Genomic DNA, 19,112 nt, shown 5'->3' on the forward strand with positions numbered 1-19,112 from the left:
TCCTTTTCTAACGGTCATAACGGCCCCGGTTTCTTGCCCTAGTGACACAACCCGAGATGGCTCGCCGCGCCGTGAGGCTCGCGGCCATCGCCCTTATGGTGTTTGGGACCTACAACCTCTGCTCGCTGTGGAGCTGGCAATTCCACGCCCCGGACCTGGGCGATCGATCGCCGACGCGCGTTCTTTCTTCCGAATTCGTGAGTCGATAAGCTCTTGCTCGATCTGATCGCGGGAATCCAGCCGCTGTGTAGAGCCATCGCGAGCTGCGAGGACTGGAGCGAGCTCTGGGCGCCGCGGCGTTCCGGAACAGGACGGTGATCATCACGACGCTCAACCGGGCGTGGGTGTCGGCGGGCATCCTGGATCTCTTTTTAGGGAGCTTCCGGGCGGGGCAGGGTACGGAGCCCTTGCTGGATCACCTCCTCATCGTGGCGGTGGACAAGATCTCGCACGACCTGTGCCTGGCGATCCACAGCCACTGCTACGCGCTGCGCACCACCGGCCTCGACTTCGCCTCCGCCAAGGGATTCATGACCCACGACTTCATCCAGCTCATGTGGCGCCGGATCTACCTCTTGGGCGTCGTCCTCGAGCTCGGCTATAGCTTCGTCTTCTCGGTAAGAACCCTAAAATTCAAATTTCAAAATTTCCCCCCAACCCTAATTCTTCTCGAGAGATCTTTGCAGGACGCCGATGTGATGTGGTTCCGTGATCCATTCCAGCACTTCCATCCAGATGCCGATTTGGAGATGGCCTGTGACTACTACCCCGTCCATCACGGCGACTCAGCATATCCAAATTGTGGCTTCATGCACGCCCACGCGAACAATCGCACGCTTCAGCTCTACAAGTACTGGTATCATGCCCGCCTCGCTTTCCCGGGCCAGCCGGATCAAGACGTCCTCACCGCCGCCATGTTCAAGGACGAGTACTGGGACATGGGCGTCAAGACGAGGTTCTTGCGCACCGAGCTTTTTGGGAGCTTCTGCCAGGCCAAGCACCGCGTGGGCGAGATTTGCACAATGCACGCGAATTGCTGCATTGGGATGCATCGCAAGGTCAAGGATTTGCAGCTGCTGAGCAGTGATTGGGCCGGCTATGTCAATCGCTCCCGGAGCTCGCACAATCGCTTCCGGAACTCGTCCTTTGCGAAGGAAGCAGGGGATTTTCGATGGAGCGCGCCCAGGGAGTGCCTGGCGTCGATGTACAAGGGAAAATCGGTCTACATACCAGTGAGGAAGAAGAAGCCCAAGTGGTGGAGGAAGCGCTCGCTAGAATTGCAGCAGTGGATCACTAGCTGGTGACTCTGTTTTTAGGGTTCTTCGCAATTTTATCTTTCTTTATAAACGTTTTTGGCGGGAATGGTTTAGGTTAGGGCTTTAGATGGTGATTCTCGACGGCAAACTGATCTCTGGGATCGGCGACGCGCCGGCGCTGGGCGAGCTGTCGCTTGCTCGCCGGAAGATTGATGAGGTGTGTTGTGATGACATTGGCGGAGGAAAATCTTGCTAAACCAGTGCTTCGATAGATTTCGGATGAGCTGCATTCCTGCGGCAATCTCAAGCGCATTGACCTCTCTGGGAATCTTCTCACGAGTGTTGAGGTATGTGAATAGGGGTTTTTCTCCTTTCATTTCTGAGGAACTGGTCGCTCCGTTGTTAGGCTCTTGCTCCTTTGAAAAAGTTGAAATGGCTTTCACTCTCTGGGAACAAGCTCACGTCTTTGACGGGTCTAGAGGGCCTGAAAAATCTTTCAGTGAGTAAAGCTCTTTCTTTTCTTTCGTATTTCTTCCTCGCTTCTCTTTCATTCTGTTTGTTTCGTTCCAGGTTCTCAACTGTAGCAAAAACGAGCTTACATCAACGGAAATGCTTGCAAAGCTTAGAGAGCTTCGAGCTCTGATTCTGAACGGTCTGTTCTTTTATCAAGTCTTTTTGATTGAGTAAGACGGTTCATACAGATAATCAGATCACTTCTATCGGAGCCTTTGACGAACTTGTGAACCTCGACACTCTAGGTAGATTGCATTTCAGTTTTATCTGTCAACTCTAACCGTGCTTGCTACGAAGTTCTCTCCCAAAACCCCATCTCCAGCCTTGGGACATCTTTGACAAGGCTTACATCACTTAAGAAGGTAAGCGTTTTGTTCTTTTCCGGCAGTCTTCTTGTAAACTAGAATGTTTGCTGTAGCTATCCCTCTCTCATTGCGAGATCAAGGATTTGGGAAGCTCGATAAGTAACTGTCTGCTCTTGGAAGAGCTTCGGCTTGCACATAATCACTTAAAGGTAGCTCTTTTCCGGATGATCGTATTATTATGATTGTTCTATCCTGCAGAAACTCCCGAAGGAACTGGGGCTAAATTCTCGTTTGCGGATTATTGATGTGGGACACAACAGTATTAAAACATTCAAATGTATCAAGGTACGTAAATCCAAGTTCTGCTCGTCGGGCACTCAACTGAATTTTTAGTGAAGGTCTTGAAACAATTGCAATCCCTCGCGAACCTGAGCCTGCGAGGAAATCCTCTCTGCGATGAGGCTAATTATCCTGACGATGTAAGCTTTTGGTCTTTCATCTTTGCTTACACGGATATTTGTTTGATTGTACTCAGGTAAAGAGTCTAGTTCCTGACCTGCAAGTATTCGATGGCCGGCCCACAGACAACAAACAGAGGACGAAACACAGGAACAAGTTAAAGCAAACCACCGAGCAGCGCGCAATACAACAGCAGAAAGAGACAGTTGCTGCAAGTGTCAAAGATGACAGCCGTGATGAATTGACAGAGGCGAGGCCGTTCATCGAGCTTGTTGCATCGAGCGCCGACGCTGTTAGCGCTGCTGCTAAAGACAACACGGAGAAACCCCGTGAGAAGAAACGGAAGGATGGGCCCAAGCAAGATTCTAAGGTGGTTTCCATCATCGAGGGCGGCGGCAGAGAAACACGCAAGAAGCCCAAGAAGCCCAAAGCCGAGCTCACTGCGCCGTCATCTTTGGCAAATGCCTTGGAGGCGCCTGACGTTGGTGGCGGTGGTGTGTCGTCCTGGGATTCATAGCAGCACAGTGGTAAGTTCTTTTTTATTAAAACTCTCTATTTTCTTGATCCAGTTTGTTTCTCTTTCATCTCAAGCAGCATCAACTAAGAAAAATGTGACTTTTCAGCAACAAAAACTTGTGAGTTCTTCCTCAACAAGCGCTAACTCTAGTTGACTCTTCCAGAAGAATGGAGGCCGCCGTGTTTTGCGAGTCGAGTTCTAGAATCCTGGAGGCTGCTCGTTTTGCTCGCCCGCCATCGCCATGCATTCTACACGCAGCCAGCAGCGACACCCACGACACCTTATCCGGCAGATATGGCATCGTCTCCACGAGCTCCTCCGCCTCGTCCAGCTTCTTGCCTCGCCCCAGCGCGTCCACGAGGCAGTGAAAGTGTGTCAAGCTCGGCCTCACGCCAAAGTCATCCTCCATCTGCAGGAAGTGCTTCCTCGCCTCGTCAACCTCGCCGCCAAATCCACACCCAGTGAGCAGCGCCGTCACCGTCGCCTCCGTTGCCTCCACGCCCTCGAGCAGCATCCTCGCCAGCATCCGGAGAGCGCGGTGGAGCTGCGAGCTTCGAGCGTAGGCCTGGATCATGGACGTCCAGGAGAAAGTGTCGGACGAGGCGGCTTGCTGCTCGAAGACGCTCAAGGCGACTTCGAGATGGCCGCGGTGGGACAAGGCGGCGATCATCGAGTTCCCGAGCAGCAAGTTCCTGCGTGGTATCAGGCTAAAGGCCTCCACGGCTCTGGCGGCTCGATCCGCTAGGAAGAACGCCTGGATCATGAGGCTCCAGGAGACGATGTTCCTGCTGGGCGATCGCTGGAAGAGCTCCCAGCACTCGTCCGGCTTGCGTGCCTGGGCGTAGATCTGGATCACGGCGTTCCAGCTGAAAGAGTTCCAGCGAGGGAGCCGGAGGAAGATGAGCTTGGCCTCAAGCGAGCAGTGGCCGGCGTCGGCGTAAGCTTGAAGGAGAACGGACCACGAGATCACGTCCTTGTGGGGCATTCGATCGAAAAGCTGCCGAGTTCGACTCGAATCCTTGCGAGCTCCAAGCATGATGTTCCACGACACGAGGTTGTAGTGTGGGAACTTTGCGAAGAACAGCGCCTCCGCCGCGTCTAGCTGCTGGCTCTCGACGAAAGCTCGCAGGATGTTGTTCCATGAGATGATGTTTCGCTGCTTCATGGCGTCGAACAGGCTCTTGGAGTCGTGGAATCGATGCTGAGCGAGAGATGAGAGGAGGACGTTGTACGTGACAAGGTTTCGATCGGGCATTCGATCGAACACGAGCCTTGCTTTGTCGACGAGACCTTCGTTTCCATAGGCCGCAACGACGGAGTTGCAAGCCGCGACGTTCCAGCCGGGCATGAGGTAGAAAATCTTCTCGGCGGCCTCTAAATCCCCGTTCTCGGCATTTGCCGAGAGGAGAGCTCCCCAAGCAACAACATCTTTGTCAGTGACTTCGTTAAACATTTGAGTGGCTTTTACTATCTGGCCATACTGCGAGTAAAGGACAATTACTGTTGTAAACGAGACTATGCTCCACCTAGGCTGTATAGAAAAAATAAACTCTGCATGAGTAAGTTGCCCGTCTTGGGCATATGCTTCTAGCATAGCGTTCCAAGTTACCTCTGTCTTTCTGAGCATTTGATCAAACATTTCTTTCGATTGATCAAGATAACCATATTTTGCGTAAGCTACCATCAAGGTTGTAGAAGCGATTACGCTGTGGTGTGGCATCCTTGAAAAGTATGAGCGAGCTTCCCCTAGATACCCTGCCTGGGCATAAGCCTCCACAGCAGACGTCCAGGAAACAGCGTTTCTCGCGCGCATTTTATCGAAGAATTGCTGGAACTCGATCATCTGTCCGCCGAGGAGATAAGCCCGGAGCATAAAATTCCACGAATAGGAGTTTGGATCGCTGATCTCGCTGAAGACCGCCAGCGCCTCCCTGGGGCTCCCGCATTTGCCGTAGAGATCGACGAGGAGATTGGCGAGGAAGCGGCAGTGGGCGTGTTTGCTGCGCGAGATCGCGGCGTGGGCTCGCCGGAGGGAGGGGAGATTGTGGGAGAGGTGGAGCAATCGAATCAGTGAATGTAGATCTAGATCCGCGGGGGACTGCTGCGAGCAAGGCGAAGAATCGATCTCTTGCCGGAGTAATTGGCGAAGAATCCTGCTCATGAACGCGATCGCGCGAGCGATTCACAGTCCAAAAGGTGGGACTCTTTGACTGGTTGAGTTGACTTCTTAGTCAAGGAGTGGACAACTTTTTCAGTCTACGAGTGGACTCATTGACGGGATTTTATGACCGATGAGAATGTCAGGCGCGAGCTCTTCGCTCTTGGCCGCCTCTTGAGTGGCAGTGGCGCCGCCAAGGATCTAGCGCAGGCCCGCCGCCTCCATTCTTTCATCCGCCATAGCCCCCAATTCCGGCGCAGCCGCTACCTCGCCAATCTCCTGCTCGACACCTATGGCAAATGCGGGGACTTGTGTCTCGCGCGCGAGGTTTTCCTCTCGATCGACAAGCCCAACTCCTACTCCTGGAACATCCTCATCAGCGCCTACGGCCGCAATGGCCGAATCCGCGACGCGGGCGACGCATTCGCAGCGATGCGCGGCAGCAGGGATTGCAACTCGTGGGCGACGATGGTGGGCGCCTGCGCGCACGCCGGGCAACCCGACGAGGCGCGGCGAGTGTTCGCGCTCATGCCCGAGTGGGATGTGGTATCCGGAAACACCATGATCGGGGTCTATGGCAGCTGCGGCAGCGTAGAGGACGCCAAACGGACGTTTGATTCCATGCGCGCCACCAATGCCATGTCGGGCAATGCGCTGCTCAAGGCGTATGCCCGGAATGGGCATCCTGAGGACGCGAGGACAGTCTTCGAAACCATGGTGGAGAGAGATCTTGGGTCTTGGAACGCGGCTATTTCTGCGTCTGGGGACGCTTCAGCTGTAGAGACCTTTGATCGGATGCCCGAATGGAGCGTCACGTCCTGGAACGCGATCCTTACAGCATTTGCCCGAAAACGGCATCTGGAAAACGTCAAGCGGAACTTCGATCGCATGCCTCAGCGAGATGTTGTTTCGTGGACGGTGCTCACACAAGCGCTAGCGCAAGAGGAGGATTTTCTCAAAGCGGTGGATGCATTGGACAAGATGCCGCAGAGGGATTTAATCGCGTTTACCATCCTCCTTACAGCATATGCCCAGACAGGGCATATTGACAAAGCGAGGGCGTTGTTTGATACGCTCGAGTTCAAAGACTCGGCGCTATTGACGACGATGATCCAGGCCCATGCTCACAATGGAGATCTTCGCGGAGCTAGAGAGCTTCTTGATAGAATCGAAGACCCCGGCATAGTGCCTGTGACAGTGATGATCCAGGCTTATGCCCAGCTTGGGCATTTGGACGAAGCCTGGGAGCTATTCGCAAACCTCACTGCGCGGAACGTCATGAGCTACACGGTGATGATCGTCGGGTGTGGGCAGAATCGCAAGGCCAGGGAGGCGAGGAAGATCCTCGACAAAATGCCGGAGTGGAGCACCATCACCCTCAACGCGATGCTCACGGCCTATGCGCAAGATGGCCTTCTTCACGAAGCTAGCGAGATGTTCTCGAGAATAGCGAGCAAGAATGTGGTGTCATGGAGCACCATGATCCAGGCGCTGGCGGAGATTGGGCAGAGCGATCGCGCTCTGGAGCTGTATTGGGCGATGGAATTAAATGGCGTGAGGCCGAATTCCATCACCTTCGTTGGAATTCTCACAGCTTGCAGCCATGGCGGGCTTCTGGAAGAAGGGCGCCGCCAATTCCAGTCACTGCGCGTGGATCAGGGGCTGGAGCCATCGCCGGAGCACTACCGATGCGTGATTGATCTCTTGGGAAGAACAAAGCGGCTGGGCGAGGCCGAGGAGCTCATCCACGCCATGCCTTTTGACAATCCCGACGGGCTGGCTTGGACGGCGCTACTGGCAGCGTCCAAGACCCACGGAGATCTCTCCCGGGCGACTCGAGCAGCGCAGTTCCTCGCGGGATCCAATCCAGAGCAAGGATCTTCCTACTTGCTCCTCTCGAATGCCTTGATCGCCAAGAATTTGGAGGAGCATAGCTATGTCAATTGTGCTGGCTAAGCTCCTCCAGAAGATCGATGGGCTCGAATCGATCGCCCACGCGATCGATCGAATCGATGTAGGTGTTGAAGAGAAGCACGTAAGACGAGGATTCCTCCGGGGAGAGCTCCACCGCGCAGCGCGCCGCCAGCGCCGCCAAATCGGTCTCCCCATAGACGCGGCACGCCGCCAGGAAGATCGTCCACGACACCATATCCGCTCGGTGCGGCATGGTGGTGAGAAGCTCGTACGCTCGCGCGAGGTGGGTCGATCGGCACAGCCCATCGATCAGGCACTGGAAGTGATCCGCGAGGGGAGCGATCCCATGCTCGGCGATCATCATCGCGAAGTAGTGGAATCCCCGGTCGATCGCGCGCCCGGCGTGGCTGCAGGCCGTGAGGATCGCGTTGAAAGTGAGCGCATCGGGATTGGCATCGCCCTCGAGATTCATGGCCGCGTAGAAATCGAAGAGGCGCGGGGACTCCTCGCCGCTGCTGCGAGCGATGGCTTTCATCATCGTGTTCCATGCCACTGCGTCGCGCTCGGGCATCCTGTGGAAGAGGAGCTCCGATTCGTGGAGATTGCCTCCTCGGGCGAGAGCGCCCAGCATCGCGGTCCAGATCACGGCGTCCCAGCAAGGGATTCTGGCGAAGATCTCGCGCGCCGTCGCAGCGCGGCCGATTTGCGCGGCGCCCACCGCCAGGATCGTCCACGAGACGACGTTGCGCTGGGGCATCGCCTCGAATGCGCGCGTCGCCTTGTCGAGGAGGCCATTCTCGGCGTTGATCGCGACGATGGCGGTGGCGAGCACGGTGTCGCGCTGCGGCATCCGTGAGAACACCTCCATGGCCGCCTCAATCGCGCTGGTGGCGATGAATCCCTGGACGAGGATGTTCCAGGCGGCGAGATCTCGGGTGGGCATGGCGGAGAAGGCGAGCTTGGCGCCCTCGACGTCGCCGCTGTGGGCGATCGCTCCCACGATCGCACTCCACGCGGTGATGTTCTTGACCGGGATCAATTGGAAGAGCGTGATTGCATCGTCGGGCCTTCCGCCTTGCGCCAGCGCGGTGATGAGGGCGTTCCAGGGGACGAGATCGCGCTCGGGCATGTGCGAGAAGAGATGGATCGCCTCGCGAAAATGCCCGTTTTGGGCATAGCTTGTGACGATCGTTGTCCAAGCCACAAGATCTCTCTCGGGCATTGCATCAAACACTTCCTTGGCGCCAAGAACATCGCCTTTGAGCGACAGTCCTTGGATCATCGCGTTCCAAGCAAGGGTGTTCCTCTCGGGCATCCTATAGAACACTTCTTTCGCCATTCCAAAATACCCGTTCTGGGCATACATCGCAACGAGCGCAGTCCAAGACGTGACTGTTCTATCCGGCATCGCAAGAAACAATCTCCAAGTCTCATCCAAATCCCCGCTTTGAGCGTAGAGATTCGTGATCTGCGACCACGACACGACGCTCCTCTCGGGCATTCGATTGAAAACCTCCCTCGCGCGCGCAAGATCGCCGTTCTGGGCAAATGCCGCCGCCACAATGTTCCAGGAGAAGACGTTAGGTTTCTCGATCGTCTGGAACACGGCGAGGGCATCGTCCACGCTCCCGCATTTCCCATAGAGCTCGATGAGGTGATTGAGGAGGAGGGTTCTATCGCGCTGCTTCTTCACGCGCTGGATCTGGGCTTGGATCCAATGCGCCTGGCGGAGATCCTGGCAAGCGCCGCATTCCTTGATCAGGCGTGCCAAGCTGTTCATGTGCCCATGATATTTGAGGGTTTGGAGCTCGGGATTTTAGGGTTCTAGGCTAGTGGCATTCTTCTCTCCAATGGCGATCTCTGCGGCCGCGGGCTTGCACAGCACCTCCTCGCTCACATTCTCGAGCAGGCACGAGGAGCGGCATGCCAGAATTCTCGCGGCCGGATCCAGGATCTCGAGCAGCTCCATCGCTGGGCGGGGGGGAGTGCATGCATCGCTTTCTGCGGGCCTGACGCCGATTCTTCTCGGCGCATCGAGGGAGGATGATCTCGCGAGCAAATTTCGGCCCCGGACGCGGATCATCGAGGCGAGGAGCGCTGCGTCGGGCGATGCGTCAGCGGCAGCTCCAGGCGATGGCGTGGAGGAGCAAGAATCCGGCAGCGCGATGATGCGCACGCTCCAGCTGGGATCGCTCTTCGGATTGTGGTACCTCTTCAACATCTACTTCAACATCTATAACAAGCAGGCATTGTTTCTTCTCGTTTTCTTTTCTCCACCATAGCTAGGATCTTTTCTTGTTTTCTCCATGCATGCTACTTTCTAACTAGAACTTATTTCTCAGGTGCTCAAGGTCTTTCCATTCCCGATCACGATCACTGAGATCCAATTCGCCATTGGGTCCGCTGCCGTGCTCTTCATGTGGACTACGGGACTGTACAAGCGTCCAAGTCTCACCACTGCACAGGTATCGTCGTAGAAATTGTCGTTTGTGTAGATCGAGCATCTCTAAAAATTTTGTCCTTGTTTCTTCGTAGGTGGTCGCGATCTTGCCGCTGGCATTGGTGCACACCATGGGGAATCTCTTTACCAACATGAGCCTTGGAAAGGTTGCGGTGTCATTTACTCACACAATCAAGGCTATGGAGCCGTTTTTCTCTGTTCTTCTATCGGCTATGTTCCTTGGCGAGGTATGATACGTTCGCAGAAAAGGTTCTATATCAATTGCCTTTGCAGGCTCCAAGTGCTTGGATTATCGCTTCTCTCTTGCCAATTGTTGGAGGTGTGGCGTTGGCATCCTTGACTGAGGCGTCTTTCAACTGGTAACAAGGCCTTACCAACATCGCATTTGCCGTTTCTTATATTCTTTTTCTATGGACAGGGCTGGATTTCTAAGTGCCATGGCATCAAATGTTACTTTCCAGTCGCGAAATGTTTTGAGCAAAAAGTTGATGGTGAAAAAGGAGGTAGATCTTGTTCTCTGTTCTCGTTCTATTTGGATTCACTTTCTTCCGCAGGGCTCTCTTGACAACATCAATCTGTTCTCCGTGATTACGATCCTGTCCTTTTTCCTTCTGGCACCCGTGACGCTGTTCTTCGAGGGAGTGAAATTCACACCCGAATACTTGACTTCAATGGTAGATTTGTTTCGTGCACTTCCTACGTTGCGTTTACTAATAGAAAGAAAATGGATCCTGCAGGGACTGGATGTGAAAGTTGTTATGTTGAGAGCATTAGTAGCAGGATTATGTTTTCATTCGTACCAACAGGTTTGCTCTGATGCAAGTTTAGCGTTGTTTCTGAAGGACGATTTGCAGGTGTCCTACATGATATTGCAAAGGGTATCGCCGGTTACGCACTCCGTTGGAAACTGTGTCAAGCGCGTGATTGTGATTGTAACTTCAGTCATCTTCTTTAGAACACCAGTGTCGACAATAAATGCTCTTGGTAAGATTCTCCCTGCCGTCTTCGTCGCTTCGTTATCCACGTTAAAAACACACGGTGTACTTGTTGCAGGCACTGCTCTGGCACTGGCTGGCGTCTTTGCATACTCGAGAGCCAAGCGCATAAAACCCGCGAAAAAGAGTGCCTAAAACTGTGAGTAAAGCCGAGAAAAATCATTTTTTTTAATTTTTTAGATCTTTCTCGCTCTTTTGCTGGCCTGCACAATGGTACTAAAATCTCTGAAAGCTCGATTCTGTGGCATGGATGCGACAATCCAGGTGTCTCTCGCAGTTTCTCTGATTTCTGTCTGACAAGAACTTAACGCCGATCTCGCACAGATCTGAAAGAGAGATAGACCGAGCTCTGGAGATGATATGCTGGTTAGTGCCTGCGCTTCCGTTTCATTGCTAACGTCACGGCTTCTATTCTCCTCCATTTTTCTATTTGGTTGGAGGTTGTTTTCAAGGCAAGGTTTCTCAACGATGGAGTCCCACCAAAGTCACAATTGCGAAGGTCGCGCGACTAGACGATAGAGACCGACAAATACACGTCCTTTCAGACCTTAGCTTTCGTCTTCTTTAATTTCCCAGGCCTTTTTGATCATAGTAGGCTGGGCCCAACGACGACACGGTGGCTTCGCTTTGCATGCATGCATCATCTATCATAGGCAATCAAACACTACAGGAAAAATTTTGAGGCGAAAGGTGGCGGTGATATTACGATGCCACCTCGTGGGACACTTGTTCGTTGAGACTGATTATACGCGGTGCTTAGAATAATCGCTGTGTCGGCAACACCATAATAGCTGTAAACAATGTAAACTAAGCGTGAGCAGCAGTACGATGCGCGCCACGTGTCGGTTGCCCAGACGGGAAGGCGGCTCCACGCGCTTGCCCATTCCGGAGCGTAAGGCCCTGCCGGAATGTCCATGCTTTGCGACCCGTTGGACATTCCATCCCTTGGCTTGGAAACTAGCTCTCCCCTCTTTCTCGCACGGTAGCACAGGTTTCGTCGAGTCGCATTTGCCCAGGGATCGCGCAGGGCGCGTGATGTTGCGTGTTTTTCATCGATCTCACCGGCGATCGATGGCGCGGGAGTGAGCGGAGCTTCAATCTTTGGTAGATTTCTTGTCCCTACCCCAATCCAACGCCGCGAGGTAGTTGCTGCTGGCCAGCCATGGGATTTCTAGCAAGGGCCTCGCTGTGGCTGCTACTGGCGATCGCGATTGCTGCCATCGCCGCGCAGGAAGATCATCGTGGAGCATTCCAAGGTTTGTAGCTGCGTGCGCCATTCTCGTGGTGAGAAATATTTTCTTTTGCGCTGTGGCAGACACAGGGATAGTGGTGATTCATCCGGGATTTGGGAGAACCCTGAAGCAAGCGCCCTCCTCTAACTCGACCTTGCTCCTCGCGGAGGATCGGACTAGCAGGCACGATCCGCTCGATGATTTCCGGCGATACAGGGATGGCTGGGACATTCGAAACAAACACTACTGGGCGGTACGAGCGCGCATAGATATTTTGTTTTTGGCCCTTACTCCTTTGATTTCTTCTAGTCTGTCGGTTTTACAGGGCTTCCAGGTTTCATCCTAGCGCTCCTCTGGGCAGCGCTGGGTTTGCTCTTCCTACTGTCCTTGTGCTGCTACTGCTGCTGCTGTAGGAGGAAAGATCGCTCGGGAAGCGAGTCCAGTTTGGTACCCTTGCTTCTGCTCTCCTTACTCACTTTGGCGGCAATGTAAGTGAAACTATATAGCGAAAGCTGGATAAGCTGAGCTTTCCCTTCTTTTGCAGTGCCGGATGCGTGTTGGTGTACATCTCCCAGGCAAAGTTCCATGACGAGCTGTCCGGCACTCTCAACTTCGTTGTACGGCAGTCCCAGACTACCGTGGACAACCTCCAGAATGTGTCGAGAACTCTCAACCAGGGAGCTTCCATTAACATTTTTGGGTTTGGGCTAGGCAACGATGAGAGGCAGCAAGTCTTGCAGATAAGCCAGCAGTTGAACACTACCTCGAACCAGTTGGAGTTGAAAACAGAGGACAATGCGCACAAGATCCGGAGGGCCATCAACATGGTGTAAGCACGTCGCTTGTTTTCATTCGAGAAAACACAAAAAATGATTTGGAACTAACACTCTCTCTTACGTTTCCAGGCGTTTGGCAATGATTATCATCTCGGCAGCGATGCTCCTACTTGTGCTTCTCGGAATCCGTAAGATGCAACCATACTCAAAAGCGAAGCTAACTTTTCCATGTTCAACGCAGTGTTCGCCGCGTGTGGCTTGCAGTCCCTTGTCTACCTGTAAGTGTCAACAACTAGTTCATTTCTCATCTTGTTTGGTAAGCTGTTAACTCACCGACGGTTCCTTCCAGGCTGGTGATTTTGGGATTCATTCTTGTCATCGCAACGTGGATTCTCTGCGGGGTTTTCATTCTTCTCAACAAGTAAGACTGGCAGACCATTTACCAAGCCTGATATATGTTTTTTCATTTCAGCGTAATGGGGGACACTTGTGTTGCAATGCGCGAGTGGGTCCAAAACCCCGGCCGCAGCACAAACTTGGATGACATCCTTCCGTGCGTCAACCAGACAACAGCAAACCAGACGCTGGACAGAAGCAAAGAGGTGGCGGTGTCGGTGGTGAGAGTCCTTAACCAGGCAGTCACGCTCGTCCTCAACGGCAACGCCGCGCCCCCTGGTAATCCATTGAACTTCAACCAGTCAGGACCCACGATGCCCACGCTGTGCAGTCCATACGGCCCCGCGCCGGACTACGCCGAAGTCCCGTGTGCCAGCGGCACCATCACGCTCCAGCAAGCTCCAGGGGTAAGCAACTCAACTTCACTCTTTTTTCTTTTCACTCCAGAGACTTGTTTGACACTTTTTTTTCCTTTCGATCGTGATAGAACTGGTCCCGCTACGTTTGTCAAGCTCCTACTGGGACGACGTGCGCCACGCCTGGACGAATGACTCCACAGATAAATGACCAAGTCATGAAGTCCGTGTCCGTCGCTACCGGCTTGGTTGTCAACGTACCGTTCCTGGTGAACGTGGAGAACTGCGTGTTCGTCCGCGAGACGTTCCAGACCATCATCCGCGAGAGGTGCCCGGGCTTGCGGAAGTACACGAGGTGGATTTACATTGGCTTGGCTCTCGCCTCCGCCGGAACGATGCTGTCCATCGTGTTTTGGATCATTGCTGCCAGGAGAAAACACCGCCAGCGCCATCGCCATCGCCATGCTGGTTACGAGAAGAACGAGCCCGGCGAGAAGGTTGCACCAACGTAAACGAAAGGTTTGATGGATTGATCTCACTTGTGTTGTATACAGTCTCTTCTTTCACTTGTAATTTATGAGATTTTTACATACCCATGGCATTCCAAACACCAGAGTTTCCAAGTTTCAATCTATCGGCTCATGGAATTACATACAAACTTTACAATGAGCGTGTAGATGTCTTGTACTCCAGGCTCTTGGCCATTCTCCAAGCCACGCTCAATTGTCACGAGCTCTTGCTTGGTCATGTCGATGCCACCCCTCGCCAAGATTGGCAACAAGATATCGATTGGAGAGAATTGCCTGCAGTGAGAAAAACGCGTTAAGTTAGCTCGAAAGTTTCTAAAAAAGAGATTTTGAGGAGAGATTTGTGTTTTACTCCGACGGATTGCCCTTTGGTAGCGTGAGCTTGAGATTGTGGAGGCCATCCTCGGGCATTCTCTCAATCGAAGAATTTAGCTGCAAAAGAACCATGAGAAGAGATGAATAACAAACAGTAAGGAAATATCACCTTGCAATAAGCTCGTCTATAATCCGACTGGGGGAAGGTACTGAGGTTTCTCTCCATGTACTTGAGCGTCCATTCGTCTGCCTGGAGGAGCTCAAACAAATGCCTGTGTATCTCTAGTTTCGCTCCCACAAGCATATCGCTTGGTCCATATGGTCTCTTGGTCCCAGGCTTGGGAGGAGAGTCCTGACGATACAAAAACTTGCCACCAACAATACCGGAGTTTCTAGCCGGTGGCTCGTAGATGGCAATTGTATCGTCAGACAAGTAGTACTGCAAACAAAAACATGTCATTATCAAGATCTAAACAAATGACAGAAACAAATGGTAGTACCTGAAAAACGAAGAGGCGACCTCTGTCAGGGCCTATAACGCGGTGATTTGCATCTTCTGCGAACCTTGCCGAAAAGCACATAATCTGTATATTCACGAGAGCGAGAAGGCGTCAAAAGGCACTTAAGAGCTTTCCAGTAGTCGTGTCTACCTTTCCGTCGTTGTTTAAGAACTTGTTGAAGTCTTTCATGGCCGCTTTTGGAATCAGAGAAATACAATTTTGCATACTGTCCGCGTCAGAACCATAGCCGTTGTATGGAGGAACTTCCATTCTGGCCAGCACCGGTGCTTTTTCCTGTAACGCAATTGTTCCATTAAAGCCGTGGCACACATCACAAACTGAAAGACACAAAGAGAGAAGGAAAGAAACGCTACCTGAACCGCAACAGGCTCCAGCATGTCATCAGTAACTCCCCATTTCTCCTTGTAATATTGTCGGGTAAAATCATCGCAATCGTGCAGTAGCAAATCTCGACCGTAAATCGTCAAGAAGCTCCCAATGTGCAAGTCACACTCGTTGTAGCACGAGGACTTGTGAACATGCTGAGCTCCAATATTCTTGCCTGCAACATGCTACAACTTTACTGCTCGGTTTAGTTCTCTTCTCCTTAGAAGATCTCACCTAAGAGGTCAGTTGGTATCTCTCGAGGAAGTTTCATCCTGCGCAGCATCATTGGAAACGGGTACCTCCCGTTATTCCGCTCGTGCATTTCCAAAATCTCTATCGTGTCATCTGCCAAGAAGTAATGAAGAACCTGAAGAAAGAAAGAAAAACAGCCATGAGAATCAGAAGAAAAGGAAATCCAACTTACGTATGGCCTACGTTCTCCGTAGACGGCCCCACGGTCGTCCCAAACGCAGAAAAATCTTAGAACCTTTCCATCGTTTTCCAGAAATTGTTTGTTTGCATACTCCTTGTGAACCTTGACACGATGACGCTCCAAGCTCTTGCGGTATGCGGACAAAGGTTCTCCGGGAACATCCTCCTCGTTGCCCACTTCAAATCTGTGCTTCATCAAATACCTCTGCAACACACATTAGTCACATCTAAGCACAAAAAGTGTTTTTGAGGATGTGTCTAACTCGAGTAAATGTGTCGCAGTTGCAAATCCGAAAAGTCCTGTCGTAGATAGTCAAGTCTGTGCCCAGGACAAAATCCTTCACAGACAAATAGCCACTTCCATCTTTCTTGGGGATTCTGTGCCTCTTCAGGAATTGTCCCTGCAGACAAAACACGTAACGAAGTTTAGAAATGTAGGAAAGTACAAATCAGCAAACCTGCATTAGGCCACTGTTGTCTTGGCGTGGTTCCTGTTGCATGCATCAACGAGAAATAGAGTTTATAAAGTGTTCCCGAAATCCACGAAAGTTAAGTTCCTCCGATGAAAGATTATTTGTGAATCACGGAAATGAAAAGAAATCCCGAGCACTCACCGAGACATGAATGCTTCCATCTTCCAGGTAGAAATAGATGGTGCATTTTCGAACTCTAAAGTTCTCGTCCCTCCTCTCGTTCACAGGCTCTTTGAAGTAGCAGTAAAATCTCAGCACCTGGAAGAAAGAACGATGAAATTTTACCAGTTTCTCTTCCAATTTGTTACCTAGACCCCAGTTTGTTACCTGGCGATCGTACTTGAGCCACTTTGGGAGTGGAGTGCCCATCTCTACGTTGCAAGGCCCACAAACCCCGCCCTCGTAGAAATAATCGCGCATCTTCTCGCCCAGCTCCCGCCGGTGCTGCTTGCGCACCTCGGGATCGCGCACCTCCCGGAATCCATCCGTGAAGTTGAGATTTTGGGGCTTGGGCCGCCCGCATTCCTGCGAAATCCACCAGGCTTGTGCTTTGTGATGCCTGCGATCCTGTATGAAAATCCAAGAGCCATGGATCGCTGCTTACCGGTGGATGGCAGAAGGAAAATGCGGGAAGTTCAGATCCCTGTGGGCCGCAGCCGGAGTTACACCCACTCATGGTGGAAGAACCCTAATTGCTAGGGCCGATTGAAGAGAGAGAGAGAGAGAGAGAGAGAGCGCTCTTCTTTTTGAATTTCAGCCGGCTGGGCAGTTAGCTCCGGACAACGATTCACATGGCGCCACGCCAGCGACATTCTCGCCACGTTGGCGGATTCTCCAGCCACGTTAGCTATGACATGGTCGCGAGACCTAGCTGGGCGGTTTAGTTACCGGCAAGCCTGCAATGGCGGAGTGGAGGAGGAGCCGCCGATTTTGATCCATCCGTCGCCCTCGTAGCTCTCTCTTGATCGCGATCGAAGGTACGCAATCCCAGCGCCGTGAAGTGATTGAGAGATGGATTGACATTCGCACTGGCCAGGCCGATCGAAATATTTTGGAGCCAGACCTAGGGCAGGAGCGAGAGCCCGGCGCTGATTTGGGGGAGCGACAATGTTTAGGAATGCATTCCAATCCGGCTTCCTCTCCATCCTCTACAGCATTGGGTGAGAAATCGTTTCTATTCGTCAAAGATCTGTAGAGAGCTCGCTAATGCATTTGCTCTGGACAGGAGAAAGCCTCTCAACATATGGAACGAAGAAGGTCTGATCCTTTCTTTGTGTCCTTCGGTCTTAGAGAGAGAACTTTGTTTCTTTACTCTCTCATGTTCTTCCTTTTTGTTGCAGTGACGAATGGCTACATCAAGAGATTGACTGACGAGGACATCCAGTCGAGTGTTTTGGAGATTCGCGGAACGAACGTGAGCACGAATTTCATCACTTGCCCCAAGGAACCAAAGACCACGCTCGGCATCAAGCTGCCCTTCCTGGTGATGATCATCAAGAACCTGCGCAAGTACTTCACGTTTGAGGTCCAAGTCCTCGACGACAAGAACGTCAAGCGCCGGTTCAAAGCCTCCAACTTTGAGGTACTTCCACGCTCACATCTGCTTTCAACCAGGTAATATAAACTTCTCACAAGTTTCTTTCGTTATCTTCCTTTTCTCTAGCAAAGCTTTCGTTGCTCACCTCCGTTCTTATTTCAGTCGACAACACGCGTGAAGCCTTTCATCTGTACCATGCCGATGAGGCTTGACGAGGGATGGAACCAGATCCAGTTCAACCTCTCCGACTTCACGAGGCGCGCTTACGGCACGAACTACGTCGAGACGCTGTGCGTCCAAGTTCACGCCAATTGCCGCATCCGGAGGATCTACTTCTCCGATCGCCTTTACTCCGAGGAGGAGCTGCCTGCTGAATACAAGCTCTTCTTGCCAATCCAGGTAACTTGCTTGATATTGTTTCGTTTCCTCTGCTCTGATCACCAATCGGTTAGAAAACGTGACTGACCCGAGGAGAAAAGAACCTGCTGTCATCAAGTTTGCAATTTTGTTTGTCATTCTTTGATTTGATTTGATTCCACGCTTCTCAATCTTCTCAATCTATACCCGTCTGATCACACACATCTACGTTGACGCTCGTTTCAAGGTTTTTGGACGAGCTGCTGCTCTACATGTTAATCTCGTGGCATTTGACAGCACCTCACTTTGTGAGATAGCAAAGCATACATGTACTAATTATTGTATCTGTTCTGGGCAGAATAGAGAGTAAAGGACTAAAGTATAAACTCCAAGCCATGTCTGGCCTTGTCATTCCCAAACTTTTATCCTAACCATTCTCAACACTTCACTATGCTCAATCCATTTGCCTCATGCATCACAAGATAATAAGGCATACATTACCAAAGGTAACTTGACACCACAAGCATGCATTTTAGTAGCTTAACTTAAGAATACTCAAGGTTTTGCTTGACAATAGGAGGATTTTAGGTAAAGCTGGATGGGAGATGGCACACTGAAAATTTAGAAGACCTTTGTAATCTAGCAGCCCCTGGCAGTCACCCATATATTCCTAAACAAATCATAGTTGTACTGGGAGAACTGCACTAGCTATTAAGAGAGAAACAGCACATTCCAAGGTCAGTGATTATGGTTATAAACTGCTAGCTTTGGACAAGAATCAATAACTAGCAGCGTTCTCCCTCACTAGTTCCAAGAGGATCACAAGAATAATCTTCAAGGCTCCAGAAAATACAGTTTTTGTGTTTACTAGGATTTTTATTCAAATAAAATTACCCAATCCCGATACGATATTCTAGGATAGTTTACTATCTCACAGTTGTTATTCACTTAGATTAATCTTGTATTTATAATTTATAAACTTTTTAAAACCCTTTCTAGTACATTCTTTTTTTTATTCTATCATCTAATGGTTGATATGCAATAAGATTAATCTTGTTTTTAGAAATAACAAATAAATAACACTACTATTAAGTAAACTAAGCATTGCAACACATAGTAAATTATTTTAAATATTTTATAAATTGAATAATCTGTAAAAATATAATCATTATAAAGCTATATTCTGATGAATTGTTAAAAACATAAGATTTTAGAATTTTTTTTTAATTCCCCATAAAACTTTATT

General features: G+C 51.3%; 9 protein-coding genes across 11 annotated transcripts; 6 read left to right on the plus strand and 3 right to left on the minus strand.

Moving 5' to 3' along the window:
* The first annotated feature begins 56 nt into the window (after nucleotides 1-56).
* Nucleotides 57-1,304, plus strand: LOC112343379 (uncharacterized protein At1g28695-like). The gene is made up of 3 exons (XM_024666720.1): nucleotides 57-197; nucleotides 252-617; nucleotides 687-1,304. The coding sequence occupies exons 1-3, from the start codon at nucleotides 57-59 to the stop codon at nucleotides 1,302-1,304; spliced, it is 1,125 nt and encodes a 374-aa protein (XP_024522488.1).
* A 56-nt stretch (nucleotides 1,305-1,360) lies between these two features.
* Nucleotides 1,361-3,208, plus strand: LOC9652250 (erbin). 2 transcript variants are annotated; one of them, XM_024666698.1, is made up of 11 exons: nucleotides 1,361-1,473; nucleotides 1,529-1,603; nucleotides 1,663-1,755; nucleotides 1,827-1,908; nucleotides 1,958-2,014; nucleotides 2,067-2,131; nucleotides 2,188-2,283; nucleotides 2,333-2,419; nucleotides 2,473-2,553; nucleotides 2,610-3,060; nucleotides 3,103-3,208. In XM_024666698.1, the coding sequence occupies exons 1-10, from the start codon at nucleotides 1,384-1,386 to the stop codon at nucleotides 3,048-3,050; spliced, it is 1,167 nt and encodes a 388-aa protein (XP_024522466.1). In that variant the 5' UTR covers nucleotides 1,361-1,383; the 3' UTR covers nucleotides 3,051-3,060; nucleotides 3,103-3,208. The 2 variants fall into 2 exon arrangements, with proteins under 2 accessions (XP_024522466.1, XP_024522465.1); XM_024666697.1 differs by having other exon boundaries at nucleotides 3,128-3,208.
* LOC9652147 (pentatricopeptide repeat-containing protein At4g02750) lies at nucleotides 3,181-5,211 on the minus strand. The gene has a single exon (XM_024666721.1). The coding sequence runs from the start codon at nucleotides 5,209-5,211 to the stop codon at nucleotides 3,181-3,183; it is 2,031 nt and encodes a 676-aa protein (XP_024522489.1).
* A 123-nt stretch (nucleotides 5,212-5,334) lies between these two features.
* Nucleotides 5,335-7,164, plus strand: LOC112343380 (pentatricopeptide repeat-containing protein At4g02750-like). The gene has a single exon (XM_024666722.1). The coding sequence runs from the start codon at nucleotides 5,335-5,337 to the stop codon at nucleotides 7,162-7,164; it is 1,830 nt and encodes a 609-aa protein (XP_024522490.1).
* LOC9652251 (pentatricopeptide repeat-containing protein At4g02750) lies at nucleotides 7,161-8,902 on the minus strand. Its single transcript, XM_024666723.1, has 2 exons — nucleotides 7,673-8,902; nucleotides 7,161-7,529 (listed from the first exon to the last, which is right to left on the minus strand). Exons 1-2 carry the CDS (start codon nucleotides 8,900-8,902, stop codon nucleotides 7,161-7,163), a joined length of 1,599 nt encoding a protein of 532 aa, XP_024522491.1.
* Nucleotides 8,903-8,907: 5 nt separating this feature from the next.
* Nucleotides 8,908-10,825, plus strand: LOC9652252 (phosphoenolpyruvate/phosphate translocator 2, chloroplastic). Of its 2 annotated transcripts, XM_002992983.2 has the most exons (9): nucleotides 8,910-9,368; nucleotides 9,465-9,587; nucleotides 9,658-9,810; nucleotides 9,857-9,942; nucleotides 10,002-10,086; nucleotides 10,138-10,257; nucleotides 10,321-10,389; nucleotides 10,438-10,567; nucleotides 10,637-10,825. In XM_002992983.2, the coding sequence occupies exons 1-9, from the start codon at nucleotides 8,973-8,975 to the stop codon at nucleotides 10,711-10,713; spliced, it is 1,239 nt and encodes a 412-aa protein (XP_002993029.2). In that variant the 5' UTR covers nucleotides 8,910-8,972; the 3' UTR covers nucleotides 10,714-10,825. The 2 variants fall into 2 exon arrangements, with proteins under 2 accessions (XP_024522464.1, XP_002993029.2); XM_024666696.1 differs by having other exon boundaries at nucleotides 8,908-9,368; nucleotides 10,138-10,389.
* Nucleotides 10,826-11,468: 643 nt separating this feature from the next.
* LOC9652148 lies at nucleotides 11,469-13,930 on the plus strand. Its single transcript, XM_002992984.2, has 9 exons — nucleotides 11,469-11,834; nucleotides 11,894-12,063; nucleotides 12,120-12,298; nucleotides 12,355-12,639; nucleotides 12,716-12,774; nucleotides 12,828-12,864; nucleotides 12,936-13,007; nucleotides 13,059-13,389; nucleotides 13,470-13,930. Exons 1-9 carry the CDS (start codon nucleotides 11,741-11,743, stop codon nucleotides 13,848-13,850), a joined length of 1,608 nt encoding a protein of 535 aa, XP_002993030.2. The 5' UTR covers nucleotides 11,469-11,740; the 3' UTR covers nucleotides 13,851-13,930.
* LOC9652149 (EF-hand domain-containing protein 1) lies at nucleotides 13,878-16,662 on the minus strand. The gene is made up of 13 exons (XM_024666695.1): nucleotides 16,577-16,662; nucleotides 16,300-16,497; nucleotides 16,114-16,230; nucleotides 15,958-15,990; nucleotides 15,763-15,900; nucleotides 15,492-15,704; nucleotides 15,302-15,434; nucleotides 15,055-15,242; nucleotides 14,831-14,974; nucleotides 14,681-14,764; nucleotides 14,350-14,619; nucleotides 14,218-14,297; nucleotides 13,878-14,141 (listed from the first exon to the last, which is right to left on the minus strand). Exons 1-13 carry the CDS (start codon nucleotides 16,646-16,648, stop codon nucleotides 13,970-13,972), a joined length of 1,842 nt encoding a protein of 613 aa, XP_024522463.1. The 5' UTR covers nucleotides 16,649-16,662; the 3' UTR covers nucleotides 13,878-13,969.
* Nucleotides 16,663-16,798: 136 nt separating this feature from the next.
* LOC9652253 (cilia- and flagella-associated protein 20) lies at nucleotides 16,799-18,248 on the plus strand. Its single transcript, XM_024666714.1, has 5 exons — nucleotides 16,799-16,949; nucleotides 17,009-17,132; nucleotides 17,198-17,229; nucleotides 17,313-17,554; nucleotides 17,672-18,248. Exons 2-5 carry the CDS (start codon nucleotides 17,080-17,082, stop codon nucleotides 17,972-17,974), a joined length of 630 nt encoding a protein of 209 aa, XP_024522482.1. The 5' UTR covers nucleotides 16,799-16,949; nucleotides 17,009-17,079; the 3' UTR covers nucleotides 17,975-18,248.
* Nucleotides 18,249-19,112: the final 864 nt, after the last annotated feature.

The sequence above is a fragment of the Selaginella moellendorffii genome, unplaced genomic scaffold, assembly GCF_000143415.4.
Source record: "Selaginella moellendorffii unplaced genomic scaffold, v1.0 SELMOscaffold_147, whole genome shotgun sequence".
Lineage (NCBI taxonomy): Eukaryota > Viridiplantae > Streptophyta > Lycopodiopsida > Selaginellales > Selaginellaceae > Selaginella > Selaginella moellendorffii.